Source organism: Argentina anserina, chromosome 3 (genome assembly GCF_933775445.1).
Source record: "Argentina anserina chromosome 3, drPotAnse1.1, whole genome shotgun sequence".
In the NCBI taxonomy this organism is placed as follows: Eukaryota; Viridiplantae; Streptophyta; class Magnoliopsida; order Rosales; family Rosaceae; genus Argentina; species Argentina anserina.
In genome coordinates, this window is record NC_065874.1 from 24264704 (window position 1) to 24292390 (window position 27687).

The 27687-nt window shown below is 37.5% G+C and overlaps 2 protein-coding genes across 2 annotated transcripts; both read left to right on the top strand.

Annotated features, from left to right (window-relative positions):
- Window positions 1-2231: 2231 nt before the first annotated feature.
- On the top strand, window positions 2232-10186 carry LOC126787620 (putative phospholipid:diacylglycerol acyltransferase 2). The gene is made up of 6 exons (XM_050513490.1): window positions 2232-3479; window positions 3566-3788; window positions 4264-4547; window positions 4728-5067; window positions 5997-6262; window positions 9559-10186. Exons 1-6 carry the CDS (start codon window positions 3004-3006, stop codon window positions 10037-10039), a joined length of 2070 nt encoding a protein of 689 aa, XP_050369447.1. The 5' UTR covers window positions 2232-3003; the 3' UTR covers window positions 10040-10186.
- Window positions 10187-15425: 5239 nt separating this feature from the next.
- On the top strand, window positions 15426-27608 carry LOC126787296 (threonine dehydratase 1 biosynthetic, chloroplastic-like). Its single transcript, XM_050513204.1, has 10 exons — window positions 15426-15436; window positions 16025-16322; window positions 20480-20659; window positions 20790-21059; window positions 25752-25958; window positions 26080-26328; window positions 26464-26537; window positions 26684-26801; window positions 27238-27372; window positions 27468-27608. Exons 1-10 carry the CDS (start codon window positions 15426-15428, stop codon window positions 27606-27608), a joined length of 1683 nt encoding a protein of 560 aa, XP_050369161.1.
- Window positions 27609-27687: the final 79 nt, after the last annotated feature.

Genomic DNA, 27687 nt, shown 5'->3' on the forward strand with positions numbered 1-27687 from the left:
TAATATGTCATAAGGGAATACCCATTACCAAAATGCGAACACTAAAAGCCGTTTGCATATATGAAATCACCTAATTTTTGTCACCGATTGTGTGCGGTAGCATAAAAAAAACTCATTTGGCAAAGCCCCGGTCAATGAGGATTTTAATATGTCAAAACGCCTTTTTTTTTTTACCATAAGTATGGACGGTAAATCAATATCCAAATAGGACGAAATTTTTACGGGTTCCCAAAATATATATACTGATCACATCTGCTGGTGTCGATCGACCATATTTCAAACTGAAGTTATCGATTGCCGAAGTGTCCACTAATGTATCATACATTTATATTAGGTTTAAAATAAAACTATCGCATTATGAAGCGACTATATGAAGGAAACTTATAGGGATCGATCGACACCATCCGATGTGATCGGTATATATATTTAGTAACCCAATAAAAATTTCATCTAATTCGGACCTCATTTGACCGTCGGAATTTTCGGTACATTGAAAACACCACTATTATGCTATAAGGGAGGACCTATTACAAATATGCGAACGCCGAAAGCCGTTTGCATATCTGAAATCACCTAATTTTTGCTACCTATCATGCGCGGTCGCACTAAAGAAATCTATTTGGCAAAGCCCCGGTCAATGGGGTTTCAATATGTCAAAACGCCTCTTTTTTTGTTGACCGTAGGTACGAACGGTCAAACCATGTCCAAAATGGACGAAATTTTTACGAGGTCCCTAAATAAATATACCAATCACATTTGCTGGTGTCGATCGACCATATGTCGAATTAGGGTTGACAATCACCTAAGTGTCAACTAATGTATCATAACCTTTATATTAGGTTTAAAATAAAACTATCGCATTATGAAGCGACTATATGAAGGAAACTTATAGGGATCGTTCGACACCAGCCGATGTGATCGGTATATATATTTAGTAACCCTATAAAAATTTCATCCAATTCTGACCTCATTTGACCGTCGGAATTTTCGGTACATCGAAAACACCACTATTATGCTATAAGGGAGGACCTATTGCAAATATGCGAACGCCGAAAGCCGTTTGCATATCTGAAATCACCTAATTTTTGTTACCTATCATGCGCGGTCGCACTAAAGAAATCTATTTGGCAAAGCCCCGGTCAATGGGGTTTCAATATGTCAAAACGCCTCTTTTTTTGTTGACCGTAGGTACGAACGGTCAAACCATGTCCAAAATGGACGAAATTTTTACGGGGTCTCTAAATAAATATACCAATCATATCTGCTGGTGTCGATCGACCATATGTCGAATTAGGGTTGACGATCACCCAAGTGTCAACTAATGTATCATAACCTTTATATTAGGTTTAAAATAAAACTATCGCATTATGAAGCGACTATATAAATGAAACTTATAGGGATCGATCGACACCAGCCGATGTGATCGGTATATATATTTAGTAACCCTATAAATATTTCATCCAATTCGGACCTCATTTGACCATCGAAAACACCACTATTATGCTATAAGGGAGGACATATTACAAATATGCGAACACCGAAAGCCGTTTGCATATCTGAAATCACCTAATTTTTGTTACCTATCATGCACGGTCGTACTAAAGAAATCTATTTGGCAAAGCCCCGGTCAATGAGGTTTCAATATGTCAAAACGCCTCTTTTTTTGTTGACCAAAGGTACGAACGGTCAAACCATGTCCAAAATGGATCAAATTTTTACGGGGTCCCTAAATAAATATACCAATCACATCTGCTGGTGTCGATCGATCATATTTCGAATTAGAGTTGACAATCACCTAAGTGTCAACTAATGTATCATAACCTTTATATTAGGTTTAAAATAAAACTATCGCATTATGAAAGAAGCAAGATGGCTAAATAATGCGCCTCTTATACATTAGGTCAATTAGGTTAGAAATTAGGTGCGGCTGTGAGGCCGACTACACTATTTTTTATTAAAAAAATAATAATAATGTAAAATTATAAATATGACAAAATGATGTCGTTTTGTAACGTTGACCATTGACTTCGGGTTGTTCGGGTCGGTTCGGTTTCTAAAGGATTGAACCCAAAACCCAACCCAAATAGATTCAGTTCGGTTCGGTTTTTTTATTTTCGGTTCGGTTTGATTCGGGTTTCAATTTTTTCGGATTCGATTTGGGTTCGGGTCCGGTTTTTTTCGGTTTTCGGGTCAGTTTGTCCACCCCTAATCGCGATAGAAGATTACACTGGCTTCCAATCTCCTCGAACATTGTGCCCTCCTCTCCCCACTAGCAATCTCTCTCAATTTCTACATACTAAGAACAAGGTGACCATCGCCATCTCCTTATCTCTCCTGATCAATTTCATCGTGCACCAGCTCGCACCACCACCATGGCTACTTTGATCATGGACTCCTCAAGACCATACGCACATTTTTGGTATACGTGTTTCCTCGTTGTGTGTGCTTTCTATTTCCCCCTTGAGTTTGGGTGTGACACTAACCCATGCTTCCTTTGGATTCCTCTGTTTCTCTCTGTCGCTACCCCCCTCGGGACTCGCCACATTTCCGATGCCGAACCCAGAATAAGGGCCTTTTCCCTGACCACTTTTCCGAGATTCATCAGAAGTGCGCAAAAGACCAAAAAGGCCATCCCTCGTGAACACCAAAGTTGTAGTCTTTGTAGAAACCGTCCGAGACCAAAATGGCGCCACCTGATAAAGCACTGCATGCAAAAACCAGGACAAGTGTTTTAGGAAAAAGCTTCGAGGAACTTAGGTGTGCGGTATTGGATTCACCACATCGCTTCATTGGCTGCAAAACCCAACTGCACTTTCTCTCGATTAAAGTCTGTTTCTGGTTCCCCTGTCTTCTTCTTCAATCTTCACCACGTGGTCTTAGTCTCTGTACTATAGTGCTTACTATAATTCCCCATAAGATGCCTCCTCGGTCTCTCTATTTCCCTTAATGGGTTGCTCTTGTTCTTGTTCATTGTGGTGAATCTTTCTGTCATCTTGGTCACTCATGGCTGCTTCTATTCTTTGGCTTCGCAAGCTGTTGTATGTTCAGCCTGTGAGGTGCTTGGCATTGTGCTCTGAGTCCTCTGAAACCATCAAGGATGAGGCTGGTGTTGAAACCCCGAAGAAGTTGGCAAATGAAGTGAAAGAGAAGCAGAGGACCAAGAACAAGAACAAGAACAAGAAGCAACTGAGGGAATGGAGTTGCATACATAACTGTTGTTGGATGGTTGGGTTCATCTGTACAACTTGGTGGCTTCTGTTGTTTTTGTACAACATCTTGCCACCTGCATTGACTGGTTTTCAGGTGCCAGAATCACCTGGAATGAGGCTAAGGCGCGAAGGCGTAAGCCCGCTTCACCCGGTTGTTATGGTCCCTGGCATTGTAACCGGTGGCCTAGAGCTCTGGGAGGGCAGGCCTTGTGCTGAAGGCCTTTTCAGGAAGCGACTTTGGGGTGGTAGTTTCTCAGAGATATTCAAAAGGTTTGCTTGCATTTTAATTTTTCAATAAAATTGTTAAAGATTGTAAGATTTTGAATCCCAATTGCAAATTGTGATTGTAATTTTAGGCCTATGTGTGTTTTGGAGCACCTATCACTGGACAATGAAACAGGGTTGGACCCTCCAGGAATTCGAGTCAGAGCGGTTCGGGGACTTGCTGCAGCTGACTACTTTGCACCTGGCTACTTTGTTTGGGCTGTCCTCATTAAGAATTTGGCTAAAATTGGTTATGAAGGGAAGAACATGCATATGGCTTCCTATGATTGGAGGCTTTCTTTCCAGAATACTGAGGTAAACTTCTCTTTCTGCAGCTTCTATATGTCACTGTCTAGTTGTACATTTGTACAACCTGATTTATATGTTGGTTTTTTCCATGTATGAGAAACTTTCAGCAGTAATTCATATGTTGGAAGACTCCTATTTGATTCTTGTTTAGCATAGTTTGTTCCATGAATGGCTTATAAATGACCTCTTTATTTATATTTTGTTTTTGTGTATTTTTATTGGCTTATTTGCTCTCAGACCTCCAAATCATGCGTCTAATGAGTTAATTGCTGTCCCATGCGTCAAAGTTTGATTCCATATCGAAAGTTTGCTTAAGAGACCACCATAACAACTATGAGTAATGTTCTTACGGCCTCCAAATATCTCTTGCAAAGCACTTAGACAGTCTGCATATGCTCCATCTTAGCACGCTTGAGTCGCATAAGACTACTTGAGAGTCTAAGCTCAGTGCACTAATATATTTTCTAATGTGAAAAAGCAGATCCGGGACCAAGCTCTTAGTAGATTGAAGAGTAAAATCGAGCTTATGTATGCTACCAATGGCCATAAGAAAGTGGTTGTGGTGCCTCATTCTATGGGCAGTATTTATTTTCTCCACTTCATGAAATGGGTCGAGTCACCTCCTCCTATGGGAGGTGGTGGTGGTCCAAGTTGGTGTGCGACGCACATCAAAGCAATCATGAATATCGGTCCGGCATTTCTTGGTGTTCCAAAAGCAGTGAGTAATATATTTTCTGCTGAGGGTAAAGATGTTGCTTACTTCAGGTTTGTCTATGTGTTCTATTCCTCATGTGTTTGTATTCTGATATTGAGAATTAGGTTGCAGAAGAAGGATCATTATAACTTAGTGCTCTTATTCAGTTATATGTGATTTAAGTGATATCTGCAACAATTAGAAGTTTGACATGTGCCGGTTACATGATGAAGTTGACTTGGCCCTTGCAGAGCTATGGCTCCTGTTGTTTTAGAGTCTGAAATTCTTGGGCTTCAAACGTTTGAACATATCATGCGGATATCTCGGAGCTGGGATTCCTTGATTTCCTTGTTGCCAAAAGGTGGAGAAACCATTTGGGGCAACTTGGATTGGTCTCCTGAAGATGAGCATAGCTGTGACTTGACAAAGAAAAAACTTCTGCATTCCACTGCTGGTTTCACCAATCACAACACCAGCAATGAAAATATAATTTTCCGAGAAAAAGAACCTATGAAGTATGGAAGAATAATCTCATTTAGCAAGGAATCATCAGAATTGCCCTCTTCAGAGCTTCATAGTTATGATATAAAGGTACTCGATCTCTTGATTATTTGAAGTATGGAACTTATAATATAGCCACAAAGGAATTACAGCTAAAAAACTCAGCACACATAAGGTGACATAATTATGACTAAATCTACTTTAGCGAAGCATCAATGCATCCTTTCAATGAATGACATGTTAATCTCTTATAAAGAACCCTGCTAATAGTAAAATTCACTTTAGTTGATGTGATCACTTGCCCTTTCTGAAGTCTCTGAGTTATCTTCAGAGTTCAAATATGCCTCAAGAGAATTTTTCCCTTTTTCACAATAAAGCACCTTATTCTGTGGAATCAATGTGTCGTTCTTGTTTATTCTCTCAATCACAGATGCTGTTGTAATAAGTTAGTTAGAATTGATTCAGGATTGCGGTTGCATTCAGAGATTCCTCTTACGTACAGTAGCTTGATATATTGGGTACTAATACATCTGTTGTTTCCTTAGTCCTAAAAAGAATTTAGACCATGTCTATATTGGATTAAAAGGGAGGTCTATGAGCAAATTTGAAAGTACCAGTATAAATTCTCATTTGGTTTCCAGCATATATATATATGGTTACCGATTTCTGAGAAAGAGTCTATTTGATATTAACACACACTAGTAGAAAACCCATATTATTGATATGTTTTATCAAGAACCTTTTTTTCCAAAACCTAGCTTATCTATTTAATGTATTTCCTGTTAATAGACAATGCCTGCTCAAATATTTATTTTAACACATAGCAAGCTAAGCTAGACAAAGATCATCAGATCAGTAATAAAATAGAAATCAATATACATTGTACACTTGGACTCTTTGGTGGATGCTTATCTTTCAATACTAGAAAGCATTCAGAAATATCATTGTATTCTATATGTATTAGAATGATGATCTTGTTTCAAATGGTTTAATTAATAATGTGTTTAACAACTGAGCAGGAACTTCTGCGCAGGGATTTTCCTACCAATTTCAGCTCATCTTGTGGAGAAGTGTGGACTGAATATGATGAAGTAAGCAGGGAAAGTTTAAGAAAAATTCCAGAAAACAAGGGTTACACAGTTCAAACCCTTTTTGATCTGCTACGCTTTGTGGCTCCAAAAATGATGCAACGGGCTGAGGCTCACTTCTCTCATGGGGTAGCTGATAATCTTGATAATCCTAAATATGACCATTACAAGTACTGGTCCAATCCACTCGAGACCAAGTAAGCATGCAAAAATATCTTCACACTATTCTAGAGAATTATGCTTACCTAAAAAGCTTTTGAGTTCTGTCTTCTTTTTTCATCATGGTATCCTGTTTCATTTTTTTTTCTTCTTAATTAAAGCCTATGCATAGTCATAAGTAATTGAAATTTAAATTCCAACATCCTATTTTTGTAACGACCCTATAATTTCGAGCAGAAAACTCAAAATTTCAAAGTCGAAAAAACACCAAAACAATCTCAACGAATCGAAATCGTTTCAAATGCACAGCGGATCATTACTGAGTTCACAATACAACTTAGACAACTAATTATTACAAACTAAATTTATAATTCAACATTACATAAAATAAAAATGTAATAATTCTCACAATCTCTCACAAAACTCACAAATAAATCCTCACAAGTTCTCACACACAAATCCGCACTAGAAACCTCACCACAAGCAGGATAATGAACAACTTCGAGTCTCCGGAGTCGTCTCTCAATCTCAACTAATCGACACCTGCGGAATTATCCCCTACACCATCGAATTGGTGCACCGGGATTGTAAATACAAACCCGGTAAGCTTATAGCTCGTATGAGTAAAATGAAAATATAACTCGCATATCAATATATACGAAAATCCACAAATCAACAAATATAAATGCACTCATAAGTCAATGGACGACCCATCTGGTTGTCTAAAAAATATATGAAATGAAAGTGCTCATGAGAAATCGGGCAACCCTTCTGGTTACCCAATTACATTTATAATACGGGTACTAATGAACGCTGGTACACATATGTTACCCCTCACATAGTACACCGCCGATATTGGGCAACCACCTGCTACCCAACATAAAAACAATATGAGTACTCATGAGCCGATAACCACCTGTTACCTCACATGCAGTACTCCGGCAGACAGATTAGAGCTCTAACTGTATCGTAACTTTCGCCCGGCCAAAGGTTAGGTTCTGACATGCCATACACGTACAATAATCACACCTCATATTGTACAAACATCAAGTCCGAAGACAATTCATCATTTTAACAATCTCCATGTTAAATCACGTACAATAATCACACCTCATATTGTACAAATCAAAATCACATGCTCGATATATAAATCTCGTCATCAAAATGAAATCATCTCGATAAAATCATAACAGTACATTATATAGCAAACTATATATATACGTACATATTTACCATTTATACAATATATATATAATCCGCTATATCATATACATGTCATATTTCATAAACACGTCCGAAGACAAAACGTTTAACAAACACCATGTTAAAACCACGTACAATAATCACACCTCATATTGTACAAATTAAATCACATGCTCAATATTTAATTCTCGTCATCGGAATGACATATTCACAATGAATTCATAACAGTATATAATATAGCAAATTATATATATATATACTTATTTAACATTTATACTAATATATATATATATATATATATATATAATCCACTATATCATATACATGTCGTATTTCAATATTTAAAACTCTTGCAAAAATCTTGAATCTACGCAAGGGTAGATTCGTAAATATGTGAGATTTTACTCACCTTATCAACTCGAGCGTAATTCCACAATTTCCGAAGATAATTCATTTCCTTGATTTATCGATCACCTTGAAAAGATAAGAAAAGAATTTAGAAACGTTTCGTAAACCTTCAAATGCCGAAACAGTAATAATCTGTTACTGTTCAGCAATTGTTTTGGTTTTACGAATTTACTGTTCACTGAGTACTATTCACATATTTACTATTCATGTATTACTGTACAAATACACATCCATTACGTATTCCTGTACGAGTACATACTGTTTACGTATTTCTGTACGTATAAATACTATTCAAATGTACAACTGTCTCAGTAAATAATAATTACTGAATTACCCTTCCAAAATTACTTTTTACATTTATTGAATGTAATTTACATTTATATTTAACGTACGTAAAATAAAAATTACATTTACCGTACGTAAAAATAAATTTACATTTTTTGTTTGAAATTACTGTGCACGCGCCGCCGCACGTGGTGGCGCGTGGGGTGCACGCGCCACCTCCGGCAGGCCGCGCGTGGCGCTCACGCGCTACTCACTGTGGCAGCGCGTGGGGCACACGCGCTGACACCAACCACGGCGCGCATCACGCCACCGCCGTGCCCAAACTCTTCCTCTCCTCCTCATTTTCCTTCCCACGGTCTCAGACCACTCTTAGGCTAACCCACGCACCCCCACGCGCCATCCAAGGCGGCGGAATCTCCCTCCTTTCCTCCTCTGCTCCTCCTCTTCCGATCTATCTCAAAACCTCTCCAAAAACATTCACAATTTCACCAACAAGCAATTCAACAATTGAATTAACCAAACCCTTACCTAAAACACGATTTGAAATCGCCGGAGCTCGTTGGCAGGATCAGACCGACTGTGCTCGGTTCTTGTGAGTCACGCTGAGGCTTCACGGTGACGCTGGAGACCGTGCCTTGCTCGGAGGAAGGTTGCGTTGAGGTTGCGAGGCCGCTGATGCCGGTGGTGAGGAGCACGGCGCTCGGAGGGCGGCGGATCGTCGACGAGAATTTCTGAGGAGGGAGAGAGCAATTTCGGGGAGAGAGAAAGAGAGGGAGGTGGAAGTGAAGAGAGAGAAGTTGGAAACCCTAAACTGATAAGTTTTTCTTTTATACCCCTTTTTAAATCGGAAACTAACTTCTATCGTTAATAACTTTTATGTACATCGTCCGATTAGAACGTGTCACATATCCACGAACTCGTATCGACGAGCCCTAAAACTTTCGTGAAGGAGGTTTTCGCAAACGAGCGACGGAATAAAAGTCGATATATACGTTGTGGAATCGTAACGTTTTGTCTAATTAAATGTTCCGAGAACATTTCTGTTATTGTTTCGAAACGTCGCAAGCAACTAAATTTCACTCTCAATGAATTTCACAACTTTATAGAAGTTAAATAAACCAAACATCGTTCCGAAAAATCGGGTTATTACAATTTTCTATATTGCAATCATACTAATGATTCCATTGATGCCAACATAATATTATTCTTTCTCATCCTTGCAAGAACCACATTTAATTTATGCTTCCAAATTCTCTAATATTCAATATATTTATTCTCCTAGTACTCCTACTCCCAACTTCGTGATCAGGATTTAAATATAACGAAGCACTACTTCTAACCTACTGTTTCTCCAGGGAATGGATTGAGTTTGATACCTTAATTTTGACCTGTTTAGATACATAAAATCTCACTGGGTATATTTGATCACCTGTTCTAGGTTACCTGTTGCTCCAGATATGGAAATATACTGTCTATATGGCGTTGGACTCCCAACTGAAAGATCATACATATACAAGACATCTCCTTCTGACAAGTGCAAGAGCATCCCATTCCGCATTGATAGCTCAGCAGATGGAGAGACAGGCAGCTGTCTTAAAAATGGAGCACATTTCGTTGACGGTGATGATACCGTGCCCGTATTGAGTGCTGGATACATGTGCACCAAAGGGTGGAGAGGAAAAACCAGATTCAACCCGTCTGGTATTGCTACCTATGTAAGGGAATATCGGCACAAGCGAGTTAGTTTGCTCGAGGGAAGGGGTACAGAGAGTGGTTCACATGTTGACATCATGGGAAATGTGGCACTAATCGAAGATATCTTACGCGTTGCTGCTGGAGCCACTGGTCAGCAGATTGGGGGTGATAGGATCTACTCGGATATTATGAGAATGTCTGAGAGAATACACCTTCAGCTGTAACCTGCAAGTATGTTTGGAAGAATGATATCCTGTAAGAAGGGAGTGGCATTAACAAGACAGTAGTTTATGTTTTGAGGTTCCTGGATCCAAGTAGTGTAATTGGCATTTTAGAGTAAAGGCTATGCTTTGAAGAATAAAAAAGAATTGATCTTGGTATGCAACTAGGGAAGGTAGGGTACATGTTTAGTTTTGTACGTAGTCCTCTTATTGTCGATTAGAAGCTACATTCATTTTGCCAATCCAACCTTGTTCAAATTAGGACACTAAGATCATTCGTATTGAAGTCTAAACCCACAACAGTCCTCGGTGCAAAACCCTACTTCTAACACAGGACTGTATGAATTTACAGAGCTTCAAAGACCTACTCAACTGCTTAAAATGAAAAGGAGTTAACAGAATCTGTTGTAGGCTTGAAGGTTCATCAGAATGTTGGACTGATAGCAATTCGCAAACTTTTCACACACTCGTAAAAACTTAGATAGTAATTCGCATGAATACTATCAGATAAATTCTGAGAATTACCAAGATCGTGCAGCCATGCAGGGGATATGGTATTCTAAAGTACATGGGCTCTGAAAAGCTCATTAATTACCTTGCTTCAGTCCGGAACCTACAGCAATTAGAAAAGTTATCTCAAGAGCAAACCTAATTCGCAAAAACATACAAATAAGAGAGAGAGGTTGGATGCCCACATATGTATCAGTTCAGATCTACGTTTACTAACTTGGAACGTACGGAAGAAAATGTGAATATAAACTTTGTATTTCCAAGAGACCAAATCAGGCTAAAATGCATAAGAAAAAGGACAAAGAATGTTTAAAAGATTAATCTGCTAATGTGGTATAACAACCATAGCATTATTGGACTGTGATGATTGCTCACCCTTGTCGGATTGGATCGAAGATAATGTGATAGAAGTCATAGAACATAAATTAAGAAAATTGTATACAAACGTGCAATTATTCTATCCCTTTCTGGGCATGGTGATTAGGCTTCGTCATTTTCTTCAGTATAAGACTATTAAATTGCGTCAAGCAGGAACCAATTTTTAACACCTTTAAAAAATTGTCAATATTTACGTACGGCCAAATTAGAGCCTTCATTTGAAACAAAGTTATGGTTGTTGCTATCAAAACTATAATTGTCCAAAACTATGGTCATTCTTAAGGGTACGCGTACCCTTCAGTCCCTCCTTAATTAATTGCGAACTTTCGTAATTAACTGTGCGTGCTTAATTATTGTTTGCTAGGTTTCTCTCATAGAATGATACATACGCAAGGACGGCAAGGTTATGTTTCTCCGATACCATCGATAGTTAATTTCGTTAATTTCATGCATGTTGATGGTTATTCTTCCAAATGACAGGAGGAGAGAAGCGCTCATCTATTAAATCAATGTTATTCTCCAAATTTGCCAACAAAGCATGAGTTCAAACATACTATTAATTAGAAGCTGGGCCCCAAACGAAGTAATTCGTCTGGTGAGAGCAAGGGATGAGAATTCCACAAATTTGATCCACCATATCAGCAGTAAAAATGCTATGAACCTTGTCCCTGTTTCAGGATCCTCTTGTAATATAGTCACACAGTATCACTCCAGTTAATAATAGCTTTTCGGTTCTCCTTCAAAGTATCAACAAGAGGAATAGGAAGAGCTTTATTTAGATATAAGTTCATGATGATTTATCCAATGTTTTATTGGCTATTATCAAGTTTTCTTTTTTCGTTGTATTATATGTTTAAGATATTCGTAGGCATGCTATGTAATGTTACTCCATACTGTAGCTCAATTTAGATTTCCATTTACAGATCTTCAAACTCAACAACTACCCCTCATGCTAACACCACTTGTCCTGCTCGCTATTCATCCGTATCGATCTTCCCATGAAATAATAAGAGAACATTTGTAAGAGGGAAAATGGTAAGAACAGTATACCAACTATTCTCCACTTATAGTTTTCTGTATACCAACTTTGTAAACTAACATTTTAGTACATGAAGTACGAAACCCGACATCACTTCCGTATATGATGTTAACATCTCCGTTAAGCTAGGCGTTTTCTAGCATAATTTTAAGGGCAAATTCGTCTGGTCCATCTTTCTCACCTTTCTTCTACCACGTCATATCAATTCCCTCTAAAACTACAATTTCCTTCCTAATCGACACCGAATTTGACAACTTTCCCTCCAAAAATCACATGTTGCATTCCCAGAAACATCTTCCACAATTATATTCATCCGCCAATTTAAAATTGGACATATTCCTATGAAGGTAATCAACCAAGTTATTCAAACCAAAGGAAACAACTTAATTAAGAACCAAAGTAGGAAATGTGCTCTTAATTAGTTAAATATTGATGGCAATGATATGGTTCAAAATCAAAAAATCATCTGTTACAGAAAAGCATGGCATTTGCAATATTTTAGAACAAAATTAACAAAACAACAGAGATGCCACCATAACAGTTGGTTACATGCCATAATTTACCAAGGTTCTGAAACAAAGTTCTAATTCAGACACTAACAAGTAACAACCATTCAGTACTTCCACAGTCACTCTTGCACCTATCTCCTTGTGACCTCAACACTCGAGTGCTTTTAGAAGATGTTGAAGCAAGCTGAGATGAATTTCTTGGGCGAGTCCTTCTTGCAGGAATATTGTATGTCCTCTCTGCATAACTATGTCCAACACTTCTTGCATGTGACATTGTAGAAGGCTAGGAATGTAACAAATAAACAACTGAGTAAGCATTTAACTTGAAATATAGAAGCTGATATATAAAAATAACATAATTAATGATAGGCTACTTGGCTGCCTTCTGTTCAGTGGTGGTGCAAAGGTCTCTTTATAATTGCCCATTCACATAAATGAAAGCAAATGAAAGCTTCTCTTGATTAACCCCATCCACATAAACCATCTCTCCACCCCTGTCTCTATTCAAACCTCCAATACTGTAAAACCTATCGCCATGATAAATGGCCACAGAAAACACATCCATTCCTGCAATATTGAAATTAAAATTGATTCTTAGCTACTAAATTAAAATGAAATAACTAAAAACATATGGGCATCAATTGAACTGTGTTCTAAGTAATAGTTTGTGTGGTCATTCAATGTTACTACGTTCTTCACCTACTAATTTCATTTTCCTTGAATAACCTGTAACTCATTCACTTAACACCAGCCCACAAAGCCTAACTCTAATTTTATTCACTTCCCATCATTTCCCAAACATAGTATTGTTGTTTAATAAAAAAGGCACAACTTTGACAATATGAAAATGATGAGAAATTCTACCGTGTGACGAACGCACCATGTGTCTGGTGCGTCAAACCAGTAATAATCCGACACGTTGCACTTTTTCCACGTAAGAGTTGCTGAAAGACCAAAGTCTGAATGATCGATTATCCGATCAAACCAGATCTCCAAATCCATGGCAAAGACCCATATACTCTTTTCACTCTCTTTTCTGAAAGCCACGCCCTTCGTCTCTCATCTATTTCGCTCTTATGCTACTCGCTGTCGCTCTGGGATTCCATTGCCAAAAACTTTTGCTCTAAAACATTTGGTCTAATTTCAGATGAACGAAACGAAGATGAAGAAGATGACTATATATGAGGGAGAAGATGAGTTTCATTACAATACAAGGCAATTAAAAGAATAAGAAAGAGAAACGAAAGTGGTGGTTAGATGGGCCATCTGAAGTGGAAGAAGTCAAGAAGAGACCCTTATGGTGTATTAGAGGAACCTATTTTGATATAGAGTAAATTTTCAAGGTGCTATTAAAGATCTGGTTATGTTGCAATTTCGTTCTGGATTGTTTGACTTGGTTCGATGTGTTCATATTTGAGATTGTTACAATTTGAGATTTGGGATTTTTGCAATTCTGGGTTCAAAGTCTTGATAACCATCAAAGATTTTAGTTCGATTTTGTTAAGTTTTCAATTATGACTTGTATATTGGAACAATGAATTATCTCAGATAGATCTTAGTTATAGTTTGATATTGGCGATGATGGGTTTTAACTGGTGTGATCGGAGATGATCGAACTTTCCGGCTTGGTGTTTTCAGTCATTCTTACGTGGAAAAAAGGTGAAACGTGTCAGATTATTAGTGGTCGGACGCACCAGCCACGTGGTGCGTTGGTCGCACGGCAGAATTTCTCGAAAATGATTGTACATAAACAAAATCCAGATCTGAGGATTATTGAATATACTTTTATCAATAGCCCTAGAGGTGGAAAATGGGCCGGGTCGGCCCGGTCCATTTTAAATGGGCTAAAATCATGCTCATGCAGTGCTCGGGCCAGCTTATTTATTTATCGTGTCGGGCTCGGTTCGGGCCATTTGGTTAAATATTAAGCCCGGCCCACGGCCCAAACCCATGTCGGGCCGGTGCCGGGTCAAGAAGCGGGCCGGACTGGCCCATTAGCATTATGTGACACAATTAAAATAAAAAATATTATGTATTTTGAATATTTATTTTATATAACTATTTAGAGTAGTAAAATAAATAAAATACTACAACACATTTCATAATTTTATTTTAAAAACGTTACGTATCTCAAAATAATGACGTTTTATTCACTATTTTGATAATATTTGTGAAATATTGTAGTTAAAATAATGAAATAATCAATAAATTTTAATTAAAAAAGTATAATATTTAAGTTTAATAATGATAATTGTTTAAATATTGATATAAATAATATAAAATTATGTGTTTAACGGGCCGGCCCGAATTTATCGTGCTCGGGTCGTGCCGGGCTAAAAAATGGCTCGGGCCGTGACGGGCCCATGGGCCAAAATATCTCGGCCCAGCTCGGCCCATTACAATAACTGGCTCGAGTCGTGTCGGGCTGCTAACGGACTCGGGCCAATTTTTAACGTATCGGGTGCGGGCCGAGTTTGGGCTTTTGGGCCTATTTACCACCTCTAAATAGCCCAGATCAGTTTTCCTCTCCTCACTCACTCTGCCAGTATAAATTCAATCTCTGTTTTCTACAACAAAAGTGAAAGCAACAGTAAATAATTGGGCTCCCTACTTTTCTCTCTCGTTTCACTGCATCTTGCGTTTTAAAATATCTAAGGATAATGTTTGTATTGTTAAATACCAAATTACCCTGGTTTTTCAAATTTACCGGAGATGTTAACAGCATATATGGAAATGATATCGGATTTCATACTTCATGTATTAAAATGTTAGTTTTCAAAGTTGGCATACGAATATTATCGGTGGCGATAATTGGTATACAGTTTTTAAAAATTTCCCTGTGTTGATTTGTGAATGGGTTTGTAGTTAAGTATGTAGAAAGCTTTTTGGATGCATGATAGAAGACAAGAACACCAAGTCTTTTTTTTTCAATACTTTTTTCTTACAAACGTCCATGACCTTTATGTATGGGGATACCGTTGCTCATTCAATAATTCCTATATGAGTTTTTTTCACCAACAGTCCCTCAATTCTGGTGTACCTACCAATGTGATACCTCAACTCTTAATCGTACCAATGTGATACCCAGACTCTAGTATTGCTATCATTGAAGTACTTCCGTTAGTTTTTTTTAATTTTTCCGTTATCTTGGTGACGTGGCAGTTACGTGAGGCCCACAAAGAGGGTTAAAAGACAAAATTAACCTCATCTGAGAGGAGCAATGTTTTTCCCGCCCTTTACCTTGAGAAAGACACCCAACAATTCCAATTTTGGCGCCAATTTTCCCTCCCTACTCCTTAATTTGTGTCTCTTATCTAAACTAAAGAACTACCGCCAACCAGTCGACCCCAATCTGATAAAACCTAGATCAATCTCATTTTCTATTTTTACCCTAGCACTTGTTAAACTAACAGAATAAATATAGAAATTTATATGGAACATCTCATTTCCACAATCTCATAAGAATAAAAACACATAACTTAACGAAATTCAAATACATGTTTAAGTACCATTTGTTGCCACCTTTTATGTTGATCTGCCATGATGTTTAAGTACCAGTCCCTTCGAAACATCACCGCCGCACGAACCGTCACACGATCACTCCCATGAGTTGAAGAAGGTCCTTCCGGAGACATTACAGTACGAGAGCGGCTTTCTTGGTTGCGTGCCAGAAAAGTTCGCCGGAGATGATGGTAACGGTCTTCCGGAGAGTACTATGATGAGCTACTTAACGAGGATTTTAACGTCCAAGGTTTATGATGTCGCCATTGAGTCACCATTGGACTACGCTTCAAAACTCTCCACCAAGCTCGACGTTCATCTTTGGCTCAAGAGAGAGGATCTACAACCTGTAAGCTCAATCACGATCTATTGATTTTTGATTTCGTCATATCCAGTTCAATCACTATCATGATCAGGGGTGGACACGGGTCCATTCGGTTCGGTTTTGAACAAAACCCATAACCCAACCCAAATTTTAAATTCGGTTCGGTTCGGTTCGGTTTTTCTATTTTAGAGACTGTGACCCACAACCCAACCCAACCCGTACGGTTCGGTTCGGTTCGGTTTTTTTTTCGGTTTTACCCGTATGTAAAATACGTAATATTATATATTAATTTTAAAAGTACAAAATTTAACATAAAGATGAAAAACTAATAGTCTAACGATTATTTCATACCTAATTGACTTATGCCTCATCATTTAGCCCGTGGATCTGAAAAGCTCATCGAGGCCCGCAAGCCCGATGGGTTTTTACCCGAAAACAACACTATTATGTCATAAGGGAAGACCCATTACCAATATGCGAACACTAAAAGTCGTTTGCATATATGAAATCACCTAATTTTTGTCATCGATTGTGTGCGGTCGCACCAAAAAATTCCATTTGGCAAAGCCCCGGTCAATGAGGATTTTAATGTCAAAACACCTTTTTTCTTGACCATAAGTATGGACGATCAATCAATATCCAAATCGGACAAAATTTTTACGGGTTCCCTAAATATATATACTGATCACATCTGCTGGTGTCGATCGACCATATTTCGAACTGGAGTTATCGATTGTTGAAGTGTCCACTAATGTATCATACCTTTATATTAGATTTATAATAAAACTATCGCATTATGAAGCGACTATATGAAGTAAACTTTTAGGGATCGATCGACACCATCCGATGTGATCAGTATATATATTTAGTGACTATGTAAAAATTTCATCCAATTCGGACATAGTTTGACCGTCAGAATTTCCGGTAAACTGAAAACACCACTAATTTGTCCTAAAGGAGAATCCATTACAAAGATGCGAGCGCCGAAAGCCGTTTGCATATCTGAAGTCACCTAATTTTTGTTACTTATCATGCGGGGTCGCACTGAAGAAATCTATTTGGCAAAGCCCCGGTCAATGAGGTTTTATTATGTGAAAACGCCTCTTTTTTTGGTTGACCGTAGGTACGAACGGTCAAACCATGTCCAAAATGGACGAAATTTTTACGGGGTCCCTAAATATATATACCAATCACATCTGCTGGTGTCGATCGACCATATTTCGAATTAGAGTTGACGATCACCTAAGTGTCAACTAATGTATCATAACCTTTATATTAGGTTTAAAATAAAACTATCGCATTATGAAGCGACTATATGAAGGAAACTTCTAGGGATCGATCGACACCAGCCGATGTGATCATTATATATATTTAATGACCCTATAAAAATTTCATCCAATTCGGACCTTATTTAACCGTCGGAATTTTTGGTAAATCAAAAACATCACTATTATGCCATAAGGGAGGACCTATTACAAATATGCGAACGCCGAAAGCCGTTTGCATATCTGAAATCACCTAATATTTGTTACTTATCATGCGGGGTCGCACTGAAGAAATCTATTTGGCAAAGCCCCGGTCAATGAGGTTTTATTATGTGAAAACGCCTCTTTTTTGGTTGACCGTAGGTACGAACGGTCAAACCATGTCCAAAATGGATGAAATTTTTACGGGGTCCCTAAATATATATACCAATCACATCTGCTGGTGTCGATCGACCATATTTTCGAATTAGAGTTGACGATCACCTAAGGTCAACTAATGTATCATAACCTTTATATTAGGTTTAAAATAAAACTATCGCATTATGAAGCGACTATATGAAGGAAACTTCTAGGGATCGATCGATACCAGCCGATGTAATCTTTATATATATTTAGTGACCCTATAAAAATTTCATCAAATTCGGACCTTATTTAACCGTCGGAATTTTTGGTAAATCGAAAACATCACTATTATGCCATAAGGGAGGACCTATTACAAATATGCGAACGCCAAAAGCCATTTGCATATCTGAAATCACCTAATTTTTGTTACTTATCATGCGCGGTCGCACTAAAGAAATCTATTTGGCAAAGCCCCGGTCAATGGGGTTTCAATATGTGAAAACGCCTATTTTTTAGTTAACCGTAGGTACGAACGGTCAAACCATGTCCAAAATGGACGAAATTTTTACGGGGTCCCTAAATATATATACCAATCACATCTGCTGGTGTCGATCGACCATATTTTGAATTAGAGTTGACGATCACCTAAGTGTCAACTAATGTATCATAACCTTTATATTAGGTTTAAAATAAAAACTATCGCATTATGAAGCGACTATATGAAGGAAACTTATAAGGATCGATCGACACCAGTCGATGTAATCGGTATATATATTTAGTGACCCTATAAAAATTTCATCCAATTCGGACCTCATTTAACCGTCAGAATTTTTGGTAAATCGAAAACACCACTATTATGCTATAAGGGAGGACCTATTACAAATATGCGAACGCCGAAAGCCGTTTGCATATCTGAAATCACCTAATTTTTGTTATCTATCATGCGCGGTCGCACTAAAGAAATATATTTGGCAAAGCCCCGGTCAATAGGGTTTCAATATGTGAAAACGCCTCTTTTTTAGTTAACCGTAGGTACGAACGGTCAAACCATGTCCAAAACGGACGAAATTTTGACGGGGTCCCTAAATATATATACCAATCACATCTGCTGGTGTCGATCGATCATATTTCGAATTAGAGTTGGCGATTTCCTAAGTGTCAACTAATGTATCATAACATTTATATTAGGTTTAAAATAAAACTATCGCATTATGAAGGAAGCAAGACGGCTAAATAATGCGCCTCTTATACATTAGGTCAATTAGGTTAGAAATTATGTGCGGCTGTGAGGCCGACCACACTATTTTTTTATTAAAATAATAATAATAATAATGTAAAATTATAAATATGACAAAATGATGTCGTTTTGTAACGTTGACCATTGACTTCGGGTTGTTCGGGTCGGTTCGGTTTCTAAGGGACTGAACCCATAACCCAACCCAAATAGAATCGGTTCGGTTCGGTTTTTTTATTTTCGGTTCGGTTTGATTCGAGTTTCGGTTTGTTCGGATTCGGTTTGGGTTCGGGTCCGGTTTTTTTCGGTTTTCGGGTCAGTTTGTCCACCCCTAGGCTGCATGATAGTGCGTTCTGAAGTAGTACGTAGAAACGACACTAAAAGTTTAAAACCTATAGCGTCTTGTTCTTGTACCTCCTGAATTTCATCAAGTATTAGCTTCAGGTGAACGTGTTCGGTCCGTGTACTAACAATTACACGTGATCTGATTTTGGCTACAAATTAAGTAAGCTTCAAGTTTCAGGAGACAAAAAGGAAGAGAGAGTATACATGTTATCAAGAGTTGATTTTTTTTCTTTGAAATAAATGGTGATGACATTCTATTCAAAACTAAATTTTCAGTATAATTCATAAACTTGTATATGAAATTGGGATGTGAGGTATAGTTAGAACTTTACTTAATTAGTATATAGTGTGGATGCATGAGTACAAATGGTGCCTTGGATATAGCTACGTACACATGTAAGCTAGTGGCATGCATGGGGTTTAATATTAGCAAATAATTAAAATATGGTCTTTGATTATAATTAATCAAGAACTTCTTTATACGACTTATTGGAGGAAGTTAAGCTAAAACCAAAGAGATAATGAGAGAATCTGGGATCATTTAAAATTTTGTTTGGTAAATATCAGATTTGTCGTCGGGTCGTGAGCAAATGCATATATACAAAGCTATCTATTTTTTTTTTTACAATGCAATGCATATATACAGACACCAATGGAAGAAAGAGTTTTTGGAGTTTTGTCTACCAGATAATATGTATAAAAAATGAATTTGTGATATTTTGTAAAAATAGAAAGGTGTTTACTACATAAATGAAATACTGTTTCAATTGAAAGAAGAATATTCAACATTTTTTTTCAATTTCATGTTTCAACGACCTTGGTTTTTACACATGTAATGAATTGAAACTCTATCGCAGTATCTGATCCCTCTGCAGTCCTATAATTTACGTGGTATAGATTTAAATAAATTCTTACGTTCTCTTTGATTTTTGTTTTCCTTAACATCGAACTCGACCATGTTACCGGACATTAAATCACAGACTTGATGCATGCAGGTTTTCTCCTTTAAATTGCGAGGAGCTTATAACATGATGGCAAAGCTTTCAAAGAAACAACTGGACAGAGGTGTCATTTGCTCCTCGGCAGGGAATCATGCTCAAGGCGTTGCATTATCTGCACGAAAACTCGGTTGCACTGCCGTCATTGTCATGCCTATTACGACTCCGGAAATCAAAGTGTGACATCTTAATTTTTCGCTCTGATACATCAAAGATCTCTTATATGTGCCTACAAATTAAGTTTGTTAATTACTTTCGTCTTAACTCTTTAGATTGATGTTGTTATCTCATCATTTGGTTCATTCAGTGGAAAACAGTGCAGAGTTTAGGTGCAACAGTTGTGCTTGTGGGAGAGTCGTATGATGAAGCTCAATCATACGCACAGAAAAGGTCAGAAGACGAAGGTCTCATATTTGTACATCCTTTCGATCACCCAGATGTGATAGCAGGTCAAGGAACTATAGGAATGGAGATACTACGTCAATTTCAAGGCCCATTGCACGCAATATTTGTGCCTGTTGGCGGTGGTGGACTAATTGCCGGCATTGCTACCTACGTCAAGAGTATTCGGCCGGAGGTAAGCATGTCCTGGCCTATCTTGAGTCTAGTCTGTAACGACCCCAAAATTTCGAGTATAAAAACTCAAAATTTCAAAGTCGTTAAACACCAAACAATCTCGATGAAATCGAAATCATTTAAAATGCCACAGCGGATCATCTCTGAGTTCAAAATACAACTCAGTCAAACTGATTATTACAACCAAATTATAATTCAACATTATAACAAATGGAAATATATAATCTTCACAACAACTTCACAAGATAGTCACACAAAATCCTCACATAAGTTGGAGATAAATAACTTCAAGTCCTCTGAGTGGTCCGTCAATTCCCGCTAATCCACACCTGCGGAGTTATTGATAGATCGTTCGGTTAGAACGTCTATAAAATACCCTGAAAAATATCATCGTTAGTATAGAATAAGCAGGGATCGTTCAGTCCGGGGAATCAAAATGGCCTCAAAACTTATGATGTTATTGGGGGATTTGGGTTTGGATTCTAAAACTACAACTTAAAATAAATCCTAAATTACCTATATACAATTGATCAACCATTCATCACATAACCAAAACACGAATTCTATTCATTTAACATGTATGACACGCATAGAACAACATATAGGCAGCAAGTATTTTCGATTCTTCTTAAGTCCATTTCAATTCCAATTCTAATTAGAGTCCGAAACGGTTCATCTAATCGTTAAGACTTCTAAATTATTTAGAATCAACGAAGCGTTCAATCCTAAACATATGCTAAAGAGAGTTCAACATAACGAAGCGTACTAATTGAACAACAAAGTAGCACATAAGCACATTAAGTCGAATTGGAGACATGTAAGCAAGCATGGCGTCACTCATCTTGATTAAACATGTAAATTCCTAGAACTATCACAGCCCTATATAAGTATCCATAATTGAAACACGAAGCGCATATTCAATCAATGCACACTTTGGTGAATTAAATCGCAACCCTAGGAGAACCATGGCCTTGGCTTCCTCAAGCATTGATTTAGATGCACAAATTCAAGGAATAAATTGAAATAAAACCTAAATAGAGATAGAAAACCTACTGCCCATAGATGCTACACACGGCATACACACATATTTCATGAGTTCATGCAATCAAAACATAAAACCAAAGAAGTCTGAATTTATGTTCTTCATATATGAAACCGAAAATAACATCCAATGATTCATACAATAAATTCGAAATTTGCAGAAAATAAAAAGAAAGATTACAAGCCATGGATGAATCACACATTAGAAACCTTCAAGGATGAAGCAAGGATGAATTCGAATTGGTGGAGGAGGAAGATGAGCACGGCTTGGTGGAGATGGATGCAGTTTTTGGCTTGTAATTTTCTGGATATTTGGGCAGAATTTCGGCTTTGTTTTTGGGAGAATGGAGATCATGAATTGTGAGGGAGGCCATGCCTTTTATAGAGGAAGGAGGAGAGGAGGGGCTGCTAGGGTTTTGAATGGGCTGATCCATGTATTTCTTTTTTTTTCTTTTCTTTCCTTCTCGATTGAATGATGATCATCTTTGTTGGTTACATGCATTCTCCCTTCTTCTAGACCACATGCATTCTTCAGAATTATCTCTTTGTTCTCTCCTTCCTTTTTCTTCTTTTGTTTCCTTCTTTTCTTATTCTTTCCATTTAATGGCCGGATGAACCTTCCCTCCTTTAAGGCTGCATACTTCTTCCTTTTCATCACATTCGGAAACTAAATTACTTCTTTCCTTTTTCTCCTTTTGTTTCCTTCTTCTCCTCTTTCTTTCCTTAATTTCCAAGTCATTATCTCTCATTTAATTCTGAAATAAAGAAAGAAAATAATAAATATAAATCACAAATGTTACAGAAATGTCGAATAATAAAAATTCTAACCCAACTAGGTTTCCTAGTTCGACAAGGAATACTACTCTATAGCACTCTCGACAATTTCTGCATTTTACACCCGTTTTAGCACCAAAAGGGAACGAACGTCACTAAAGACTCCTAACTCGACTCAATGACTCTATACTACAATAATAAGGGCTAAGTAAAGTACGAATGGAGGTAAAAATATGTTAAGAACGTCGCACAAAGTGCTCCTATCAGTTATCCACTACACCATCGAATTGGTGCACCGGGATTGTAAACACAAACCCGGTAAGCTTTACAGCTCGTATGAGTAAAATGAAAATATATAACTCGCATATCAATATATACGAAAATTCACAAATCAAACAAATATAAATGCACTCATGAGTCAGTGGACGGCCCATCTGGTTGTCCCAAAGAAATATGAAATAAAACACTCATGAGAAATTAAGTAACCCTTCTGGTTACCCAAATGCATTTATATTACGGGTACCAAGAACGCTGGTACACATCTGTTACCCCTCTCGTAATACACCGCCGACGTTGGATTGCCACCCGCTACCCAACATCTAAAACAATCTGAGTACCCATGAGCAGATAACCACCCGTTACCTCACATGCAGTACTAAGGCAGACAGACTAGAGCTCTAACTGTATCGTAACTTTCGCCCGGCCAAAGGCTAGGTTCCGACTTGCCAAACACGTACAATAATCTCACATCATATTGTACCAATCACGTCCGAAGACAAATCAACATTTTTAACAATCTCAATGTTAAAAATCACGTACAATAATCTCACATCATATTGTACCAAAAATCATGTCCGAAGACAAATCAACATTTTAACAATCTCAATGTTAAAATCACGTACAATAATCTCACATCATATTGTACCAAAAATCATGTCCGAAGACAAATCAACATTTTAACAAACTCAATATTAAAATCACGTACAATAATCTCACATCATATTGTACAAATCAAAATCACATGCTCGATATTTAAATCTCGTCATCGAAATGACATAAATCACGATAAAATCATAACAGTATATTATATAGCAAACTATATATATATGTACATATTTACCATTTATACAATATATATAATCCATTATATCGTATACATATCATATTTCATAAACACGTCCGAAGACAAAAACTCGTCCGAAGACAAAACTCGTCCGAAGACAAAACATTTTAACAAACTCATGTTAAAACCACGTACAATAATCACACCTCATATTGTACAAAAATCACATCACATGCTCAAGATTTAATTCTCGTCATTCGAAATGACCAATTCCAATGAATTCATAACAGTATATAATATAGCAAACTATATATATATGTACTTATTACCATTTATACGATATATACGTAATTCACTATATTGTATACGTGTCGTAATTCAATATTAAAAACTCTTGCAAAAATCTTGGAATCACCGCATGGGTAGATTCGTAAATAAGTGAGATTTTACTCACCTTCTTTCCTGTGTGCAACATCCACGACCCTGAAAGTAATTTCCTCACTCGTTTCGTCAGTCACCTAATAGCACGATAAATGCTTAGAAAATGATACTTAAAATATCAGGTGACGAGTTCAGCACAGCTAAATGTTGTTCATAAAATATTGTTCACGGAACACTGTTCATGTTTACTAATCACTGTTTTACTAAACACTGTTCACAGTTACTATTTTTACCAAAACACTGCTCAAATTTACTGTTCTACCATGGCACTGTTCATATGTACTGTTACAGATCACTATTCACAGTTACTGTTATAGAACACTATTCATGCGGAGTTACTATTCACAGTTACTATTCATTCGGCGTTACTGTTCACCGACCGCCATCAATCATCACCAAATTTCACCACCACAACCTAAACAACATTTCCAACAACTTCCTAGTTGACACCAAGGTCTAAATCCGAGTCTAAACAGTCCAAACAACGAAGAACATGAAATCGGCACTATTCACAAACCCTAGAAAATTGAAATTTTGATTCGGGTACTTACACTTCGATTTGGCTCGATTCCTTTTGTGGGAATGTTGCTGGGACTGAGACAAGCAAAACCCCCCAAGAATCTTGAGCCATGGTGGCCGGAGGAGGCGGCGCCGCCACAGCAGTAACTTCCGGCGGTTGCTACACCGTGTGTGGTTGTCGCCGGAGTGCAAGGCGTAGCCCAAAAGATGGAGCTCGTCGAGCCCGTCAGTTTGATAGGTGGCACGACACGAGGCGACGTCGGATGGTGGAGAAATCGGCCGGAGAAGGTTTTTGGGTCGGGTGAACAGTACCCGAGCTCGGGTGAACAGTACCCCGATCTGATTTTTAGAAAAAATCTGATTTTCTGATTTTTAATCTCCTCTCATTCCTTTTATACTATTTCCAAAATCGGAAACGAACTTCCGACGTTAATAACTTTTGCATCCGACGTCCGATTCGAACGCATGACGTGTCCACGAATTCGTATCGATGAGCTCTACGACTTTCGTGAAGGAAGTTTTTGCAACCGAGCGACGGAATAAAAGTCGATCTATACGTTGCGGTAACGTTACGTTTTCTAATTAAACGATCCGAGAACGTTTCCGTTTTTATTTTGAAATGTCGCAAACCTCCAATTGTCGTCTTGAATTAATTTCACAAGTTTAACACTTAAAAAATACTCGACATTTAGTTTCTAAAAATTCGGGTTATTACATAGTCTTTGGAAACTGTATATTTGTAACTTTGTGCTGCATTTGGATGTCTATTTATAGTTGAAGCTCACTCGTTAATTTGTTCAGATTTCTTTGATGACTACAACGTTAATACGCACGGTAATTTTCTTGATTGTGTAGGTTAAGATCATTGGGGTAGAGTTATCAGACGCAAATGCAATGGCACTATCATTACATCACGGTGAGAGAGTTGTGCTTGAACGAGTAGGACGATTTGCAGATGGCATAGCAGTCAAAAAAGTTGGGGAAGAAACTTTTCGATTATGCAAAGAACTAATCGATGGGGTTGTTCTTGTTAATCGTGATGCCGTTTGTGCATCAATAAAGGTAAGCATTTGGATTCGATAGCCACATACACATATCCGATACATATTTCGAACCTAACCTTTTCGAGTGGTTCTCCTTCTATATAAAAGGTTTAATGTAAGTAAGGATACTTGTATTGCAGGACATGTTTGAGCAAAAACGGAGCATACTTGAACCGGCAGGGGCAGCTGCCATTGCTGGAGCTGAAGCATATTGCAAATATTATGGACTGAAGGGTGAAAATGTTTTGGCAATAACCAGTGGAGCAAACCTGAATTTTGATAGACTGAGGTTGGTATCCCAATTAGCTGATGTTGGTCGGAGACGCGAAGCTTTCATTGCAACATTTGTTCCAGAAAAGTGCGGAAGCTTCAAACTTTTCTGTGAAATGGTTAGTTAAAAACATTACAATATATATTTTTTCTCATAACACAACCTTGTTAAAAAAAATTCTCATAATTTAGAATTTTCTTACCTGTACGTTCCATCAATTTGAAGCTTGTAATTATCCACACTTTCCTAACAGGTTTGTCCTATGAATATCATCGAGATCAGCTACAGATTTCATGATGAAAAACATGAAAGTCTTATTCTGTACAGGTAAGAAAATTCTTAATATTATCGTTACTTCCTCTCAATACTGTATATGGGAAATTATAATACATTTTCTTGAATTGATGATATATTAACATTACATATAGTAGAGATATCGATATTTTCATCGATTCCTTTTGGCCATGTTGCAGTGTTTCTTTTCACACAATTTCGGAGTTGGATGGGTTGTTGGACCGTATGAAGTTGGCTCAGCTTCAAACAATTAACCTCACTGATGAAGAATTAATCAAAGATCACATGCAATTTTTGGTAATCCTAAAAATTCCCATCCCTCTTCTTCTTCTTCTTCTTCTTTATTTTTTATTTTTTATTTTTTTAATTTTTTAATTTTTTTGTAAAGAATACGTACGTAGAAAATATCATTGCCTTCTGCAAGTTACATGGAATATATATATACTTCTTAACGCTCAAGCTAGTTTGGTAGTACGTATGTTTTGCGGATCATACTTGTGAAGACCTAATTCATTAATTTGTTGATTCATGCATGATCATCAGTAATCTTTGTAAATTTTTGTTTCTTCGATCAATGCACGTACGTAAATACTTAAACTGGTTAAACATGTATTGCAAGATACAGTATAACTCGGACATTTGTTTCACTATAACAATCCATTTCTCGCTCGTTTGTCAATTAGAATTCAACTCGAAGTTGATATTATTTTTGTTTGGGTATTTGCTTGAGCAGGTGGGAGGTCAATCAAATGCCGAGAACGAGATTCTTTGTCGGTTTTTCTTTCCAGAGAGACCAGGCGCTCTGATGAAGTTCTTGGATTTTTTCAGTCCCCTTTGGAACATTACCTTGTTCCATTACAGTGGACAGGTTCGCACATAAATCAAAACGTTTAAACTTTTACTCGTTTAAAGCCTATTATGATCAATATGATTTTTCTTAACGTAGTATTATCTTTTAACTAGGGCGAAACCGGGGCCAATGCTTTGGTGGGATTCCAAGTCGCGAGCTCTGAGATTGACAAGTTTAAGGGTTTGGCTGATACTCTAGGATATGATTATGCATTTGAGACGAACAATGCAACCTTACAACTATTGTTGCATTAGCAAGATGCTGACTACGTACTGTACGTTATTAGGCAATTTATTGCTAAGCTAATGAACAGAACGAACGAGCGAATAAATT